Source organism: Ovis aries, chromosome 24, assembly GCF_016772045.2.
Source record: "Ovis aries strain OAR_USU_Benz2616 breed Rambouillet chromosome 24, ARS-UI_Ramb_v3.0, whole genome shotgun sequence".
Classification (NCBI taxonomy): Eukaryota; Metazoa; Chordata; class Mammalia; order Artiodactyla; family Bovidae; genus Ovis; species Ovis aries.
Window position 1 is genome coordinate 26,555,855 of NC_056077.1, and position 14,451 is coordinate 26,570,305.

Here is a 14,451-nt window from a genome sequence, read left to right on the forward strand (position 1 = left end):
TTTTAATAGTAACATTGTTTCCCTTGAAAATAACCAAATTTTATTAAAAGTTAACTGTTTCAATGCAAAATCTTAATCTTGTTATGCCCAGGTATAGCAAATATGGTAGCGACAGTAATAATGAAGGGTGGGAAATACTGCAAAGTCAACCTCAGTTACTTTGAAAATATGTAACAGATTTGCGCATTTTACTGTATATAAGTAATACCTTGAAAAAGGACTGTAAACAAGACTGGATTCTAGGTAAAACTGTGCCTGTTGAAGCATTCAGAGGGAGGTGGTTTGTAGTCACCCTCTTTGAAATACATCACAAAAATAAGTTGAACTAAGGAAAGGTTAGATGTGCGTGGAAGGTTGGCTACATGACAAAGCAAACAGCAAAACATCCATTGTAGAAGCCAGGTGGTGCACACAATAGTACTCATTGTCCAAGTTCTTTCAGCCTCTGCAGGTTTGGAAACTTACATGTTGGCAGAAAAAAAAGGTATATAGATTGTCCCACACAGTGAATGAATGAGTAAATGAATAAAGGAATTAACAAAGCCTCAAAGACTAGACAATTTGCTGAAGTACTTCCTTTACACTCTCCTTATATATTCCATAGTGAACTTACCATTTTTACCAACAGAAGAAAATGTTTTTGTTTTTTAAAGCCTTTATTGAATTTGTTATGATACTGCTTCTGTTTTATGTTTTAGTTTTTTGCCCAAGAGGCTTGTGGGATCTTACCTCCCTGACCAGGGATCAAACCCCTAACCCTTGCATTGGAAGGTGAAGTCTTAACCACTGGACTACCAGGGAAGTCCCAGCAAATGTGTTCAGAGAGAAAAATGGCACAAGAGTCAATTGATAAAATAGGCATTTATTCCGACAGCCTAATGGCAAGAAATTTCCCGAAACCAGCTTGGTAGTGGTAGAAAAACTGCTGCCCCTCCATCCAAGGGGAATGGGGCCTCAGCACTTTTCTACACTCCAGCCATGTAGGGAAGGCTGGGGATAGATCTCATAGATGGGATCTGGGTAGGGATGGGGTCAGTCCAACCTGCCCACCTATCAGTAGAGTCCCAGGTCAGCGTGTCCTATGTCCCGAGGAGTCAGAATGTCAGGTGAGTTGGCAGAGGAAGTCATGCAGAGGCAGGGCCAGGAGCCCTGAAAGTGAGATCCCCAAGGTGTCGGAGATACAGGCAGTTGCCATGGCAAATTCCCGGTGCTCATCGCTGGTCTGGGGAGGGTGGGGAGCAAAGGTGAGGCTTCAGTCCTCAACACCCCTGCTTGGGACTTTTCCCAGAGAGGCCACCCACCCACAGCCCTCGCCCAGCTGGTGCTGACCTCTAGGGCAATGTTGTGAAAGGTGTTCACGTAGGCCGCACCCCCTAGGAGCCCCTCAAACACAATGATCAGGAAGATGAGGTAGATGCTCGGCAGGAAGCTCAGCCACACGTCCACCAGCAGGAACGCCAGGTTGAGGCACTGTGGGTGCAGGGAGAGGGGAGGGGTGAACCGAGGACCAGAGGAGGGCAAGAAGGGAGGTGCTGTCCTGTGATGAAAGTGAGGGCTGACAGGCGGGGACCAAATTCCAACACCCAGCTGGCCTACCGGACCCTGGGATCTGGGGGAGGCCTCCCTACCGCTTCCCAGCAGCCTGGACCCTAGGGGTCTCCTCCCCTCCTCCCCGTGCCCGTGTCTCTCCCACCATCTGGGATGCTAGCCTGCAGTCCCCTACTTGGACTCTCCTAGTCACCACTGTTCACGGCTCAGCTTGGATCAAGGCCACTCTCACTCTCATGATTTCATTCCTTCTCCCAAAGGCTCCCTGAGTGGAGAGGTCTCCCCTCCCCTTGATTTTACCAACCAGATGCTAAGTGAGACCAGAGGCTCTCAACTAGGCATGACTCTGCTGCCTATGGGACATGCGGCAACATCCAGAGACGTCCCTGGTTGTTACACCTGGGGAGGAAGGGTGCTACGGGCATGGAGTAGGCAGAGGCCAGGGATGCTGCTCAACATCCTATGGCTCCCAGAGCAGCCTAACAACAAAGAACCATCCAGGCCCAAAATGCCAATAAAGCTGAGATTGAGAAACCGGGGCTTGGATGTTTGGCTTGCTGACCCCACTCAAGGGTGTAGGTCCCTTCCTAGTGTCCTAGTCCTTCAAGGCATCCTACTGACCCAGTGGGACATAAGTTTGCCTCCCCAGTCTGTAGGCCACCCCAGTGGTTCACATGCTTAATGTATTGGGTTGGCCAAAAAGTTCATTCGAGGTTTTCCCCATGATGGCATGGGAAAACCCAAACGAACTTTTTGGCCAAGCCAATACATACAGATCACCTGTGGGTCTTGTTACCTACACAGGCCTTGCCCTCAGAGGTTCTAATTCAGGAAGCCAGAGGTGGGCTCAGGGATCTGCATCTAAAAGAGCATACCCTAGTAATACCAAGGTCATCCCAGAAAGACTATAGACACATTCACCTGGCTCATTAGGGGCAGATGCTTTCTGTAATGGAATCAAACAATTATACGCCGCTAATTCTATGAAGTGGCCTTGCTTAAATTATAGCGAAAATCATAAGTGACCCATTTCAGTGGCATCTAATGAAGATTCCTGAGTTAAGAACTGATACAATTTGGAACTTGGCAAGTACAAAGCCCTGGGCTGGCAGTAGTTTAAATAAATAAGGAAGAAACTGAGAGGATATTTGCATGCAGTTGACTTAACACTAAAGTATAATCTATTCTAATGCTGTACCTTGTTATCATAGAAATGAGTTAAAATTATTAAAAAGGGCAAAGGACTTTCCTCTAAGTTCAGCAGCTCAGTCGTGTCCAACTCTTTGAAACCCCATGGACTGCAGCACACCAGGCTTCCGTATCCATCACCAACTCCCAGAGCCTACTCGATCTCATGTCCATCGCATCAGTGATGCCATCCAACCATCTCATCCTCTGTCTTCTCCTTCTCCTCCAGCCTTCAATCTTTCCCAGCATCAGGGTCTTTTCCAGTGAATCAGTTATCCGCATCAGGTGACCAAAGCTTTGGAGTTTCAGCTTCAGCATCAATCCTTCCAACGAATATTCAGGACTGATTTCCTCTAGGATGGACTCATTGGATCTCCTTGCAGTTCAAGGGACTCTCAAGAGTCTTCTCTAACACCACAGTTCAAAAGCATCAATTCTTTAGTGCTCAGCTTTCTTTATAGTGGGCTTCCCTGGTAGCTCAGACGGTAAAGTGTCTGCCTGCAATGCGGGAGACCTGGGTTCGATTCCTGGGAAGATCCCCTGGAGAAGGAAATGGCAATCCACTCCAGCACTCTTGCCTGGAAAATCCCATGGATGGAGGAGCCTGATAGGCTACAGTCCATGGGGTCGCAAAGAGTCGGACACGACTGAGCGACTTCACTTTCACTTTTCTTTATAGTCCAACTCTCACATCCATAAATGACTACTGGAAAAACCATAACTTTGACTAGATGGACCTTTGTGAGATTTATTTTAAAGGTCACCTTTTTATATGCCCTTCTGGGCTTCCCTGGTGGCTCAGACAGTAAAGAGTCTGCCTGCGGAGACCCAGGTTCAATCCCTAGATAGGGAAGATCTCCTGGAGAAGGAAATGGCAACCCACTCCAGTATCCTTGCCTGGAAAATTCCATGGACGGAAGAGTCTGGCAGGCTACAGTCCATGGGGTCTCAAAGAGTCAGACACGACTGAGCAACTTCACTTTCTTTCTTTCTTTCTGTTCCCAAGAGCATGATCCAAAGGGATATTAAAATAATTTGGAGGTTGCCAACCACTTGTTTCGGGCTTCCCTGATGGCTCAGTGGTAAAGAATCCGTCTGCCAAGCAGGAGATGTGGATTTAATCACTGGGTTTTGGAAGATCCCCTGGAGAAGGAAATGGCAACTCGCTCCAGTACTCTTGCCTGGAAAAAAAATCCCCTGGACAGAGCAAACTGGCAGGCTACAGACCACGGGATTGCAAACAGTTGGACATGACTGAGTGGCTGAGCACACAATAAGGACTTATTTTTGTTTGACCAAGAACTCTGACATTTAGAAACAAATAAAAAGATATGACTGGTTAAAATCATGTTTTCTTCTATAAAAAAAAGTTGAAGGTTTATTAGTTACCTTCAGCGGCTTTAATTGCATGACAACCAAACATGATTGCTGGTTATGTAAAACTCCTTTCATTAAAATTGTTGTACAGAAAGGTGTTTTTGCTCATTTAAAGCTTAATCACTTACTTGACCTTTGCCATGAATTTGCTCACCAGTCTTGAGATAAATAACCTGCTTTACTCACAAAGTCACTGGTTCTATGTAGTTAACCACCCAGGATAAAAGAACAGGACATTTTCTGATTGTTAGAAACATTCTTTGAAAGTCTGTCTCTGCATGAGGCTTGGGTAGTCACCTAACTGATTAAGACATGATACACACTCTCATTCTTTCATGCTTCACATTTCCATTTCTTACAACCATGCCCAGTTTACAGATGAGGAAACTGAGGTTCAAGATTAGTTCAGAGACCTGCCCTAAATCACACAGCTACTGAGTATAGAAGCTGGGATCTGCACCGGGGCTTGCTGAGCACCTGAGGCCATGCATCTTACACCGACCCCTGCTGGCTTCCATTCCCCATGATTAAAACATGATGCGATGTGATCAATAACCCCTGCTGAGGGAAGGAAATGATGGACCCTGGGGAAGCTGGGAGCCAAGGGAGGAAGAAAGTGAGGGCCAGGGGCTCAGTACCTGCAGCAAGGCCAGGACCCATGTGTGGCGGATGGGACAGCAGCGGAGGGAGGAGCGGGAGGCAAAGACACCGGCCTGGTACAGCATCTGGTACCTTTGATGAGGCGCAGAGAAGGAGGAAGCCCCTCTGGTGCCTCCTCGGCAGGGCAGCCCCTCCCAACCCTAGTCATCATCAAGGGGCGCCCCCAGCCCCCTGCCGGTCCTGCCACACACCCCAACTCTTCTCACCAGCGGTACTGCTCAGCATGAGTCAGGAACGTGTTCCGGAAGAAGAGGAGTTCAAACTGCAGCAAAGAGCAGACAGAGGAGATGGACAAGGCCATGTGGGTCCCCACCTCCATCATCGTTCCCACACCCCTCCTGGCAGCCCTCACTCACAAGTCCCTGGTTGATGAAATACTCAGCAAAGTAAACCAGCACCAAGGGGACGATGTAGTGCAACAGGCCCTGGAAAGTCAGGAGACGTGAGCGGGAGGCGGGTGATGAACGCTGGCCGCGGGGGACATGCCACAGCTATCGTCTGTACCTTAAACACGGTCCACCTTTCCTGAAGGGAGAGGGGTGAGCCAGAGCCTGCAGGGCAGCAGGGAGAGAAGGGCAGGTGAGGTCAGCACCTTGACTCAGAAAAAGGGGTGCTGGTGTGCAGGAATCAACCAGCCAATACTACAATGTGAATGCACACACGCCACTGGACTGTACAATTCAATATGGTTAAATGGGCCAACTTCATGGTATGGGTATTACCATGATTAAAAAAAAAAGTAACCAGATAAAAGACTTTTTCATGACTCCTGTATAGCCTTTTTTTTTTTTGCCACATGATTCAGCATGTGGGATCTTAATTCCCTGACCAGGGACTGAACCTGTGCCCCTTGCACTGGAAAGCAGAGTCTTAACCACTGGACCATCAGGGAGGTCCCTGTATAGCTTACAGCTTGATGGTGGTATACAGGGCCCTGCCCCAGCCACACTGGGCCCCTCTTTCTGTTACTTTGAACACCCAAGCTCATTTCCACCACAGGGCCTTAACACTTGCTGGTCCCTCAGCCTGGAACCTATTCACGCCAATGTACACAGAACTGACTCCTTGTCTTTCATATTTCAGCCCAATGAGATGTTCTCAAAAAGCCTTCGATGGGCACCTTCTCTAAGTAGAACCCCTCTCCTTTCCACCATGTCATTTCCGAGCACATCACTCTGTCATGCTCTTCTAATACTTATCAACAACATGTGAAAATGAGTTTCTGACCTGGTTGTTTGTTTACAAATGATACAACACGTAGTATTTGATAGTTTTTTTTGTTTGTTTGTTTTTTTTGCCATACTGCACGGCATATGGAAACTTAGTTCCCTGACTAGGGACTGAATCCATGCCCCTTGCATTGGAAGCGCAGAGTCTGAACCACTGGACTGCCAAGGAAGTCCCAAAGATGAGTGTTTCTTGAAGAGATGAATGCGATTGCTGCTGCTGCTGCTAAGTCGCTTCAGTCATGTCCGACTCTGTGCGACCCCATAGATGGCAGCCCACCAGGCTCCCCCGTCCCTGGGATTCTCCAGGCAAGAACACTGGAGTGGGTTGCCATTTCCTTCTCCAATGCATGAAAGTGAAAAGTGAAAGTGAAGTCGCTCGGTCATGTCCGACTCTTCTCGACCCCATGGACTGCAGCCTACCAGGCTCCTCCATCCACGGGAGTTTCCAGGCAAGAGTACTGGAGTGGGCTGCCATTTCCTTCTCCGATGAATGTGATTGGCTCTCACCAAAACTGACATGCCCATCCACGTCCCCTCCAAATTCCCCACAGAAAGACTGAAACCCAGAGAGAGAAAGTGACCACCGCTCTGAGGAGCTCCTGAGTTTCCTACCTGGCTTCGACTCTGAGGCCTCATTGTTGATCAGGGGCTGCCGAGCTGCTGTGTCTGAATCCTCTTCCCCTCTGGGATCCTGCGGCCCAGGAGATGTGAGCAACAAGAAATAGCTAGAAATGGACAGAATGAAGGAAGATTGAAGAGCTTCTGTTGGGCTGTAAAGGCTGCCCCCTCCCAGGATAGCCCCCATCATTCCTCCTCTCCTCCAAGACACCTCAAACCCGGCCAGAGAGCCTCCAACTGTGCAAAAATGCTTCTTCCTCTGGAGCTGAAATGTATATCCTTGTTGTTTCTAATCCACAGGCCCTCGTTTTGACTCTCTGCTCACAACAAGCCTGTCAGTTCTGCCTTCTTGTTATTTTCCTAATAATCACTCTTGTTTAGTCACTAAGTCGTCTCAGACTCTGTGACACCATGGACTGCAGCCTGCCAGGCTCCTCTGTCCATGGGATTTCTCAGGCAAGGATACTGGAGTGGGTTGCCATTTCCTTCTCCAGGGGATCTTCCCCACCCAGGGATCGAACCTGAGTTTCCTGCATTGGCAGGTGGATTCTTTAGCACTGAGCCACCAGGGAAGTCCCAATAATCGCTCCAGCTTCCATTTATGATGTGCTCATCCTGTACTCTGGATGAGCACTTCAGAACTTCCCAAAGTTCGGTCACTTATGTTTTGCCTTCATGATATTCGCCATGTCCATATCCCTCCTGTATATCATATTTTTTACTATTTCCCTTTCAATTGATTCCCTTTTTCTACATGGCCTGGTCCTAAGCAATCTTCTGTGAAATCACAGGTTTGATTGACCAATGAAAATGTTTTCCTAACACACATGGAAACACACACAAAATGAACAGAATCCACCTATGGGAAAACTGAGGGTCAGAGACGTAAAGCAACTTGTCCCATGTAACACAGCTAACAAGGAGCAGGCTCCAGAATCCAAACCCAGGCCTGTCAGAGATGCCACATCCTCCCACTTGGCTGTAGGGATCTGAAGATCAGGATCACAGTCAAGTTCTCGCTCCTTGAATCCCGGCTGCTTACCTGGCCAGCAGCAGGGTGGGGATGCCCAGCATGGACAGCAGGGTGTGCTGGGGAGAGAGGCCAGCCTGGGTGAGGCCCAGGTAAGACAGCGCCCCTAGCAGCCCTGCTCCCCCAGTACCTGAGGACCAGCAGGAGATCACGGCCCTGAGAAGGAGAACACAGTAGCACTAGGCAGGACCAAAGCCAGCAGTGGGACCCCCGCCCCCCACTCCCCTCTCTGCCTGCTTACCTGGGGTAGAAGGCAGTGAGCGAGAGGAAGGTGACTTCCCCCAGACCTGAAGAGATGCTAGCCAAGACCACACCTGGGGGGGGGCAAGCATGGCAGTGGCTACAGCCAGCCTTTCCCCAACAGCCCCGATCCCCTAAGCAGGTGTGGCCGCAGCCTCCTCTGCATCCACATGGAGGGGCTGAAAAGACATCTCCTGGGACTTCCCTGGTGATCCAGTGGTTAAGAATCTGCCTTCCAGTGTAGGGGATGTGAGTTCAATCCCTGGTCGGGGACCTAACATCCCACATGATGCTGTGCAACTAACTTCATGCTCCGCAACAAGAGAACATTGAGCCACAGCTAGAGAAGACCTCACATGCCGCAAACTAGAGAAAGCCCTCTTGCTGCAAGGAAGACCCAACGCAGCCAACAATCAAATAAATAAAAACAGCTCCCTTGGACAGGCTGGGCTCCAGATGTGAAGTGGAACCAAGCCCCTTGCTTGTACGTCCCCTCATAGGGAATGGCACCCTCCACCCACCCAGCTATCAAACCACGAGCAAGAACTCATTCTTTTTGTTTGTTTTGGCTGGGTGCGCAGCTTGCAGGATCTTAGTTCCCCAACCAGTTTTCCAACCTGGGCCACAGCAATGAAAGCGCTGAGTCCTAACCACTGGACCACCAGGAAATTCCCAAGAATTCCCTGTCCTTGATGCCTCCTCCACCTCCATCACAAACTCTTGGTGACTGCTCATCTTGATTTCCATCTATTCAGTCCATTTTCTCCCATCTCCCCTACCTATCCTTCCCTATTGACCTCATCTCCCATCTCCTACCATGACAGTCTTAGCAGGTGTCTGAGGGTTACAAAAAATGATTTCTCTCCTCTGGGAAGTTGGGGAAACTACCCTGTCTGTTGTGGATCCTTTGAACCCCCCACTTGACATAAAACCTCCCACTCACCACACAGGCTGATCATCACCGAATGAGAAAAGGCAACTAGGAGGAAGCTTCCTGCAGCACAGATCCCACTGGTGAGCACCCGGGGGCTGAAGGGAGGTGGGAGATGGGGATGGTCAGCTCCCCAGCCCTCCCCGCCTCCCCACTCACAGACCCCATCTGCCTTTCCTCCCACCACCCACACCCAGACCTGTAGGGCAGCAGATGAAGGCCAAGAGGAGCCAGCAATTTGATGATGAGGGTGGGAAGGATGTCAGCCAGAAGCACCGCCTGGGATCAGAGAATCAAATGAGACCCCAGACCTTCCCAGGGACAAGCCTCCCAACCCAGTGGCCAGGGAAAGACAGAAACCCGATTAGATGGGCTACAAACACAGGTTCTGATATCACACAGGTCTGGATCCCAGTCCCAGCTCTGCCACTCCTGAGCTATGTGTTCAGTATTCACATTCTCTGAGTTTCAGTTTATTTAGAAAATGGAGATAATTATAGAGCCTAATTCACAGGACTGTTATATGGATTCAATAAGCTAACTCCTGCTGCACACAGGAAGTGCTCAGTAGATGACAGCCTTAATGATTAGAATCATGGGTGCTGGGTTCTAAGTGGGTGGGATCTATGGACCCAGAAGAAGGGGAAGGGAAGGAGCAGATGGGTACTCACTGCTGTGGAGACAGGGTTGCAGTCAAATCGAGATGAGCTATTGTGGGAGGTGGGCGTTGGGTCTGGGTCCACCTGATGAGAGAGAAGAAAGTTTTTCACCCAGGGAGGCAGGAGGGCAGACAAACAAGGCCTGGTTCCATTCCCAGCTCTGCTCTGACTTGGAAGGATGTCCTTGGGTCAGCCCTGGCCTCTTGAGACCTCACTTTCTCTATGGGCACAATGGGGAGGGGGTTTCCACGGGAGTCTCAAATTAACGGTCGACATGCCAAAGAGGGCCCTGTAAACAGACTTTATTTGGGTAACACACTTGGGAACTTTCATTTTAAAAACCTAGGTTTCCAGAAAAATTTGCTCTTGGACCAAATTCCCTGTTGGACCTGCAAGGTGGTAGCTGCTCCTCCTAGGCCTGCCTCCTCCAGCTCATGATAGACAAGAAGTTCTCAACCAAAGGTGATTATACCCTCCAGGGAACATTTGGCCATGTCTGGAGACATTCTTGGTTGTCACCAACTGGAGGGTGAGGGACATTCTATTAGTGTCCAGTGGGTAGAGGCCGGAGATGCTGTTAAACATTGTATGATGCATAGGAAAATCACCCAACAAAAAATTATCCAGCCCCAAATGTCAACAATAATGCTGGGGTTAAAAAACCATGCTTTAGACCATAGTTCCATCCAGCCAACATTTGAGTTTGCAATTGGTTTGCAAGAACCAATTGATTCTTTTCTAAAAAAAGCTTTAAATTTTATCCATTTTTGGCTGTGCTGGGTCTTCATTGTTGCAGTCTTTTCTCTAGTTGTGGCAAGTGGGGGCTACTCTCTAGTTGCAGTGGACAGGCTTCTCACTGTGGTAGCCCCTCTGTTGCAGAGCAGGGGCTCTAGGGCACTCAGGATTCAGGAGTGGCAGCCCACAGGCTCCATAGTTGCGGTTCCTGGGCTCCAGAGCACAGGCTCAATAGCTGTCGCCCATGGGCTTATTTGCTCTGCGGCATGTGGGATCTTCTCAGATCAGGGATTGAACCCTTGTCTCCTGCACTGGCAGGCAGATTCTTTACCACAGAGCCACCAGGGAAGCCCATACCAATTGATTCTTAAAGGCCCTTACTGCTCTGAGGTCTGGAAACTAGCCATCTTGCCCCACCCCTTAGTCACCCCATTCCACGAGTGTTTCAAGTGGGTCTCGGCCCAAGGTGAGTCCCTCCTCTTCCCACAGCGACTGGTGGTGGTGGTAGAGAGGGTCACTTACATGGCTCTGATTCCCAGCTGTTCTCTGGTGACTAAGGATGTCGTGGGCAGCGCTGAGCATCACCACGTAAGAGAAGTTGTTGCAGAGGCCCAAGAGCCTGGAGTGAGCAGGACAGATTCCCCCCACCCCCAGTTTTATTGAGATGCAAGTGACAAAAGGGAATAGATCATAACTTATATTTAGGACTACAATCTATCCACCGTCCCAGCACCACACCTCCCACTTTCCCATGCCTTCTTTTTCCTCTGTCTTCAGACCACATCCCCATGGGGTGGGAGGGTTCAAAATACAGGCCTCGAGATGACAAATTTAGGTTCACATCTAATCTCCAAGACCTCTCCCAGGAAGAGAAGGAAGTCATCCTTGATGATTCTCTCCTCCAAGCTCCCACCATGACTCAGTCCCTGGGGCATTTCTCATCCACGGATCCACTGTCTCCAACTGTGGTACAGTAGAGAGATCCTGGGGCCTTGAAACCCAAAGGACTATGTTCAGGTCCCATGTCTGCCACTTCCACTTGAGCGGCCTGAGTTGAGTCATGTGTAAAATGGGGATACAAATTTCCCTGCTAACTATCTTACAGAGTGATGTAGAGATCAAAACAAGATAACACCTTTTATGATCTATGAAGGATCTTGTTCACTTACTCTCATCTCCCACAGCTGCTGTCAGTGATGGGTAGGGAACAGGGCACAGCAATAGAATTTCATGTGTCCTTTTCACAAGCCTACGAAGTGGTACTGCTGCTTCTCCCATTTTACTGCTGAGAAACTGAGGCTCAGAGAGAGAAGCCTCACTTCCAACCCAATCTGCTACCCAAGTCCTTGATGCTTGTTGCTGTTGTTGTAAACACCACCAAGTCATGTCCGACTCTTTGCGACACCATGGACTGTAGCCCGCTTGGCTTCTCTGTCCATGGGATTTTCCAGGTAAGGATACTGGGGTGGGTTGCCATTTCCTTCTCCAGGGGATCTTCCCAACCCAGGGATTGAACCTGATTCTCCTGCTTGCCAGGTGGATTCTGTACTGCTGAGCCACCAGGGAAGCTCCCTTGATGTTTAAATTAGTGCTAAAATTATTTCCCAAGCCTCAGTGTTTGAATGATTTCAGGAGGTAGACAGATGACTTTTTAAAGTTAGTGATGTATTTACTCAAAAATGCATTAAGAAAATACTGGCTTTCCATTCAGAATAGTGACTTACAGTTTTCTTTTTAAAAATACAAGTATTTACAAATTTAAAGGCTGAGTTCATTGCAGTAAAAACAAGAAGAAAATAACCCTCCAGGTGATATGCGGAACGGACCAAAAGGTGAAAGTGAATGAGTGAAATGTGGAAAATTTACAGTGGACCTCAGGGCAAAAAAAAAAAAAACTTCCCTGGTGGCTCAGTGGTAAAGAATCTGCCTGCCAAGGCAGGAAATGTCGCTTCCATCCCTCGGTGGGAAAGATCCCCTGGAAAAGCAAATGGCAAATCACTCCAGCATTCTTGCTGGAAAATCCTGCTGGCAAAGGAGCCTGCCTGGCAGGTTACAATTCACTGGGTTGCAAAAGAATCTCGACTTAGCGACCAAAACAACAAACAATAAAAATATTTTGTGAATTCAGCTCCTTTTCTGAAACTCAACTCTTCCCACCCGCTTTTTACTTATTCAGGCCACTCACCAGAAGCCCACCGCGTTCTTCCAATGGGCGCCCTGACTGTCTTGCAGCGGAGGCCGAGGTGCCGGGTCTGTCTCCTCCCCTGAAAGGGGGAGAAAAAAAGGGCATGACCCCCACCCCAGTCTCAGGTGCACGATGGTCCCACGGATATTCTCCCGGGGCCGACCAGCGCCCGAGCCTGTCAGGTACGTCGCGAGGACAGAGGAAGTCAATCCCGTGAGGGTCGGCGGCTATACTCACCCTCGGAATCCGAAAGGCGCCGCGGCGAGCCCGCACAGCCTCCCATGGCATCAAGTTCTCGTAAAGTTGGCTCCAATGGGACGGATGAGGGTCTGAGACAGGTAAGAGGGATCAACGCCCCATTGCCGTCCCAGCTGCGAGTCCTCCGCTGCATTCACGCCCGGCGAGCCACGACCCTAACCCGAGGCTCCATCTCCCGCCCTCGCACGCCCTACCACCCCCGGTTGTCGGACTCTGCCCCCGTCCTCTCTAAAGCAGGGGGCCCTGCAGCCTGTACCTTTAAGAGCAGCTGAACATTTCGCACCCGCACCCTTAAACAGACAGTCACGTGACCGCACCGGCGGGTCCCTCATCACGTGCTTCAAGGTCCTCACCACTTCCGGGTCTTCTCTCTGCCTTCGTTTTAGACCTTCCCAACTCCGAGGCGTAGGAGAGATAGAGGCTGGGAGAACCCGGGAACCACCGGTTTAAAACTGGTGTGGATAGGATAAGCAACAAGAGCCATGATGTTAGGTAGCAGCGCCCAAGGCCTTGAACGTCGTGCCAGCACTAGTCATGGCTACCAACGGCTTCAGCTTCTCTCACGGCCTGCAACTGCCAGAAACAAATATGGCCACACAGCTACCCAAGACTTTCTGGCTGACAACAAAGGCAGCCGCATCACATTCTTATTCCTATCTGTTGCCTTTAGATTGCTTTAGAAACTGTAAGTAAAGATAGCACCCACCTAATAAGATGTCATGAGTTATCTCTTGGCAGTATCCAAGAGTTAAGAGAACTCTTTTCTTAATTTATGTTAGAACCAAGGTAGTTCAACCCTAGTTTTGCAGATGAGAAAACAAAAAAGGAAAGTTACTGATGATTGTACAACATCAGACCTAAAGGTGACTTTAGAAACTCGGCATTAAGAAATAGAGCACCAGGGACAGGGTTGGTGGCTCAGCTGGCTGCAGATTCCTGCCTGCATTAAGGGTGATTAGACCAAATGATTCTAAGGCTGGAGATTCTGAGTCTGCGATCTCATCTAGTTCCTCTCATTGAAAATTTGGAATGTGAGGCTCCGGGAGGGAGTAGAGGAAGAGGTGTAGATTAAAGTCATTTCACGTAGTCCCAAATAAGGAGCAATTATTCTCTTACCTTCCTCTAGGTGGTAAAGCAGCATCCTGTGTTTTCTTCATCACGTCCTTCCCCTGCTAATCTCTCTTGTGGGCTTCCAACAGTCAGTGCCCACCTCTCCCAGCTCTTCCTCCCCACCAGGCCTTCAGACTTGCTGTTTGAAAGGTACCCCCTATGGTATGCTTCCCAGATCACTCAACCAATGAAAAACAGGATCCTACTACCCATACTGGGCTCTAGAAATTCAGCAACATGTCATACATGGCCTCCTCCTTCAAGGAACTCAAAGGAAGGTGGGAGGTAGACGTGAATAACCACAGTACAAAGTGTAGCCAAGTTTCGTTTTGCAAGAATGACTACAGATGAGCAAATGGGCATTGGAGCCACCAATCCAGCTCTTTCTTCCTCTTGGGGAAGCATTAATGACCCTGAAATGAGAAACCAGAGCTCTTACCAGCCCCCTGCTCACTCCTACTCTTTGTCCCCAGGCAAAACAGGAACCACAAACCCCAGCTTCCTCTCACAGAGAGGCTGTGGCTTTGAGGGGAGACGGAAATGGCTGAGGTGTAAATACAAGACCTGAGTCACTTGAGCTGCAGTTGCCCCAAACTGCCTCAGCAGACCCCAATTCTGAGATCTCCGGCTCCCACTTTTCCCTTTTGGTCTTCCTCCCTTACCCTCTAGTTCCAAATGCACAT

At 49.3% G+C, this 14,451-nt stretch overlaps 1 protein-coding gene across 6 annotated transcripts; it reads right to left on the minus strand.

Moving 5' to 3' along the window:
* Positions 1–842: 842 nt before the first annotated feature.
* On the minus strand, positions 843–14,255 carry CLN3 (CLN3 lysosomal/endosomal transmembrane protein, battenin). 6 transcript variants are annotated; one of them, XM_042240060.1, is made up of 17 exons: positions 13,775–14,255; positions 13,012–13,079; positions 12,638–12,729; positions 12,401–12,479; positions 10,738–10,834; positions 9,493–9,564; positions 9,021–9,100; positions 8,834–8,919; positions 7,892–7,964; positions 7,663–7,806; positions 6,615–6,727; positions 5,278–5,324; positions 5,130–5,198; positions 4,980–5,035; positions 4,752–4,845; positions 1,330–1,470; positions 843–1,222 (listed from the first exon to the last, which is right to left on the minus strand). In XM_042240060.1, the coding sequence occupies exons 3-17, from the start codon at positions 12,681–12,683 to the stop codon at positions 1,103–1,105; spliced, it is 1,317 nt and encodes a 438-aa protein (XP_042095994.1). In that variant the 5' UTR covers positions 12,684–12,729; positions 13,012–13,079; positions 13,775–14,255; the 3' UTR covers positions 843–1,102. The 6 variants fall into 6 exon arrangements, with proteins under 6 accessions (XP_042095994.1, XP_027817846.1, XP_011959725.1 ...); XM_027962045.2 differs by having other exon boundaries at positions 13,012–13,110; XM_012104335.3 differs by lacking the exons at positions 13,012–13,079; positions 13,775–14,255 and adding an exon at positions 12,915–12,973.
* Between the last annotated feature and the right edge of the window lie 196 nt (positions 14,256–14,451).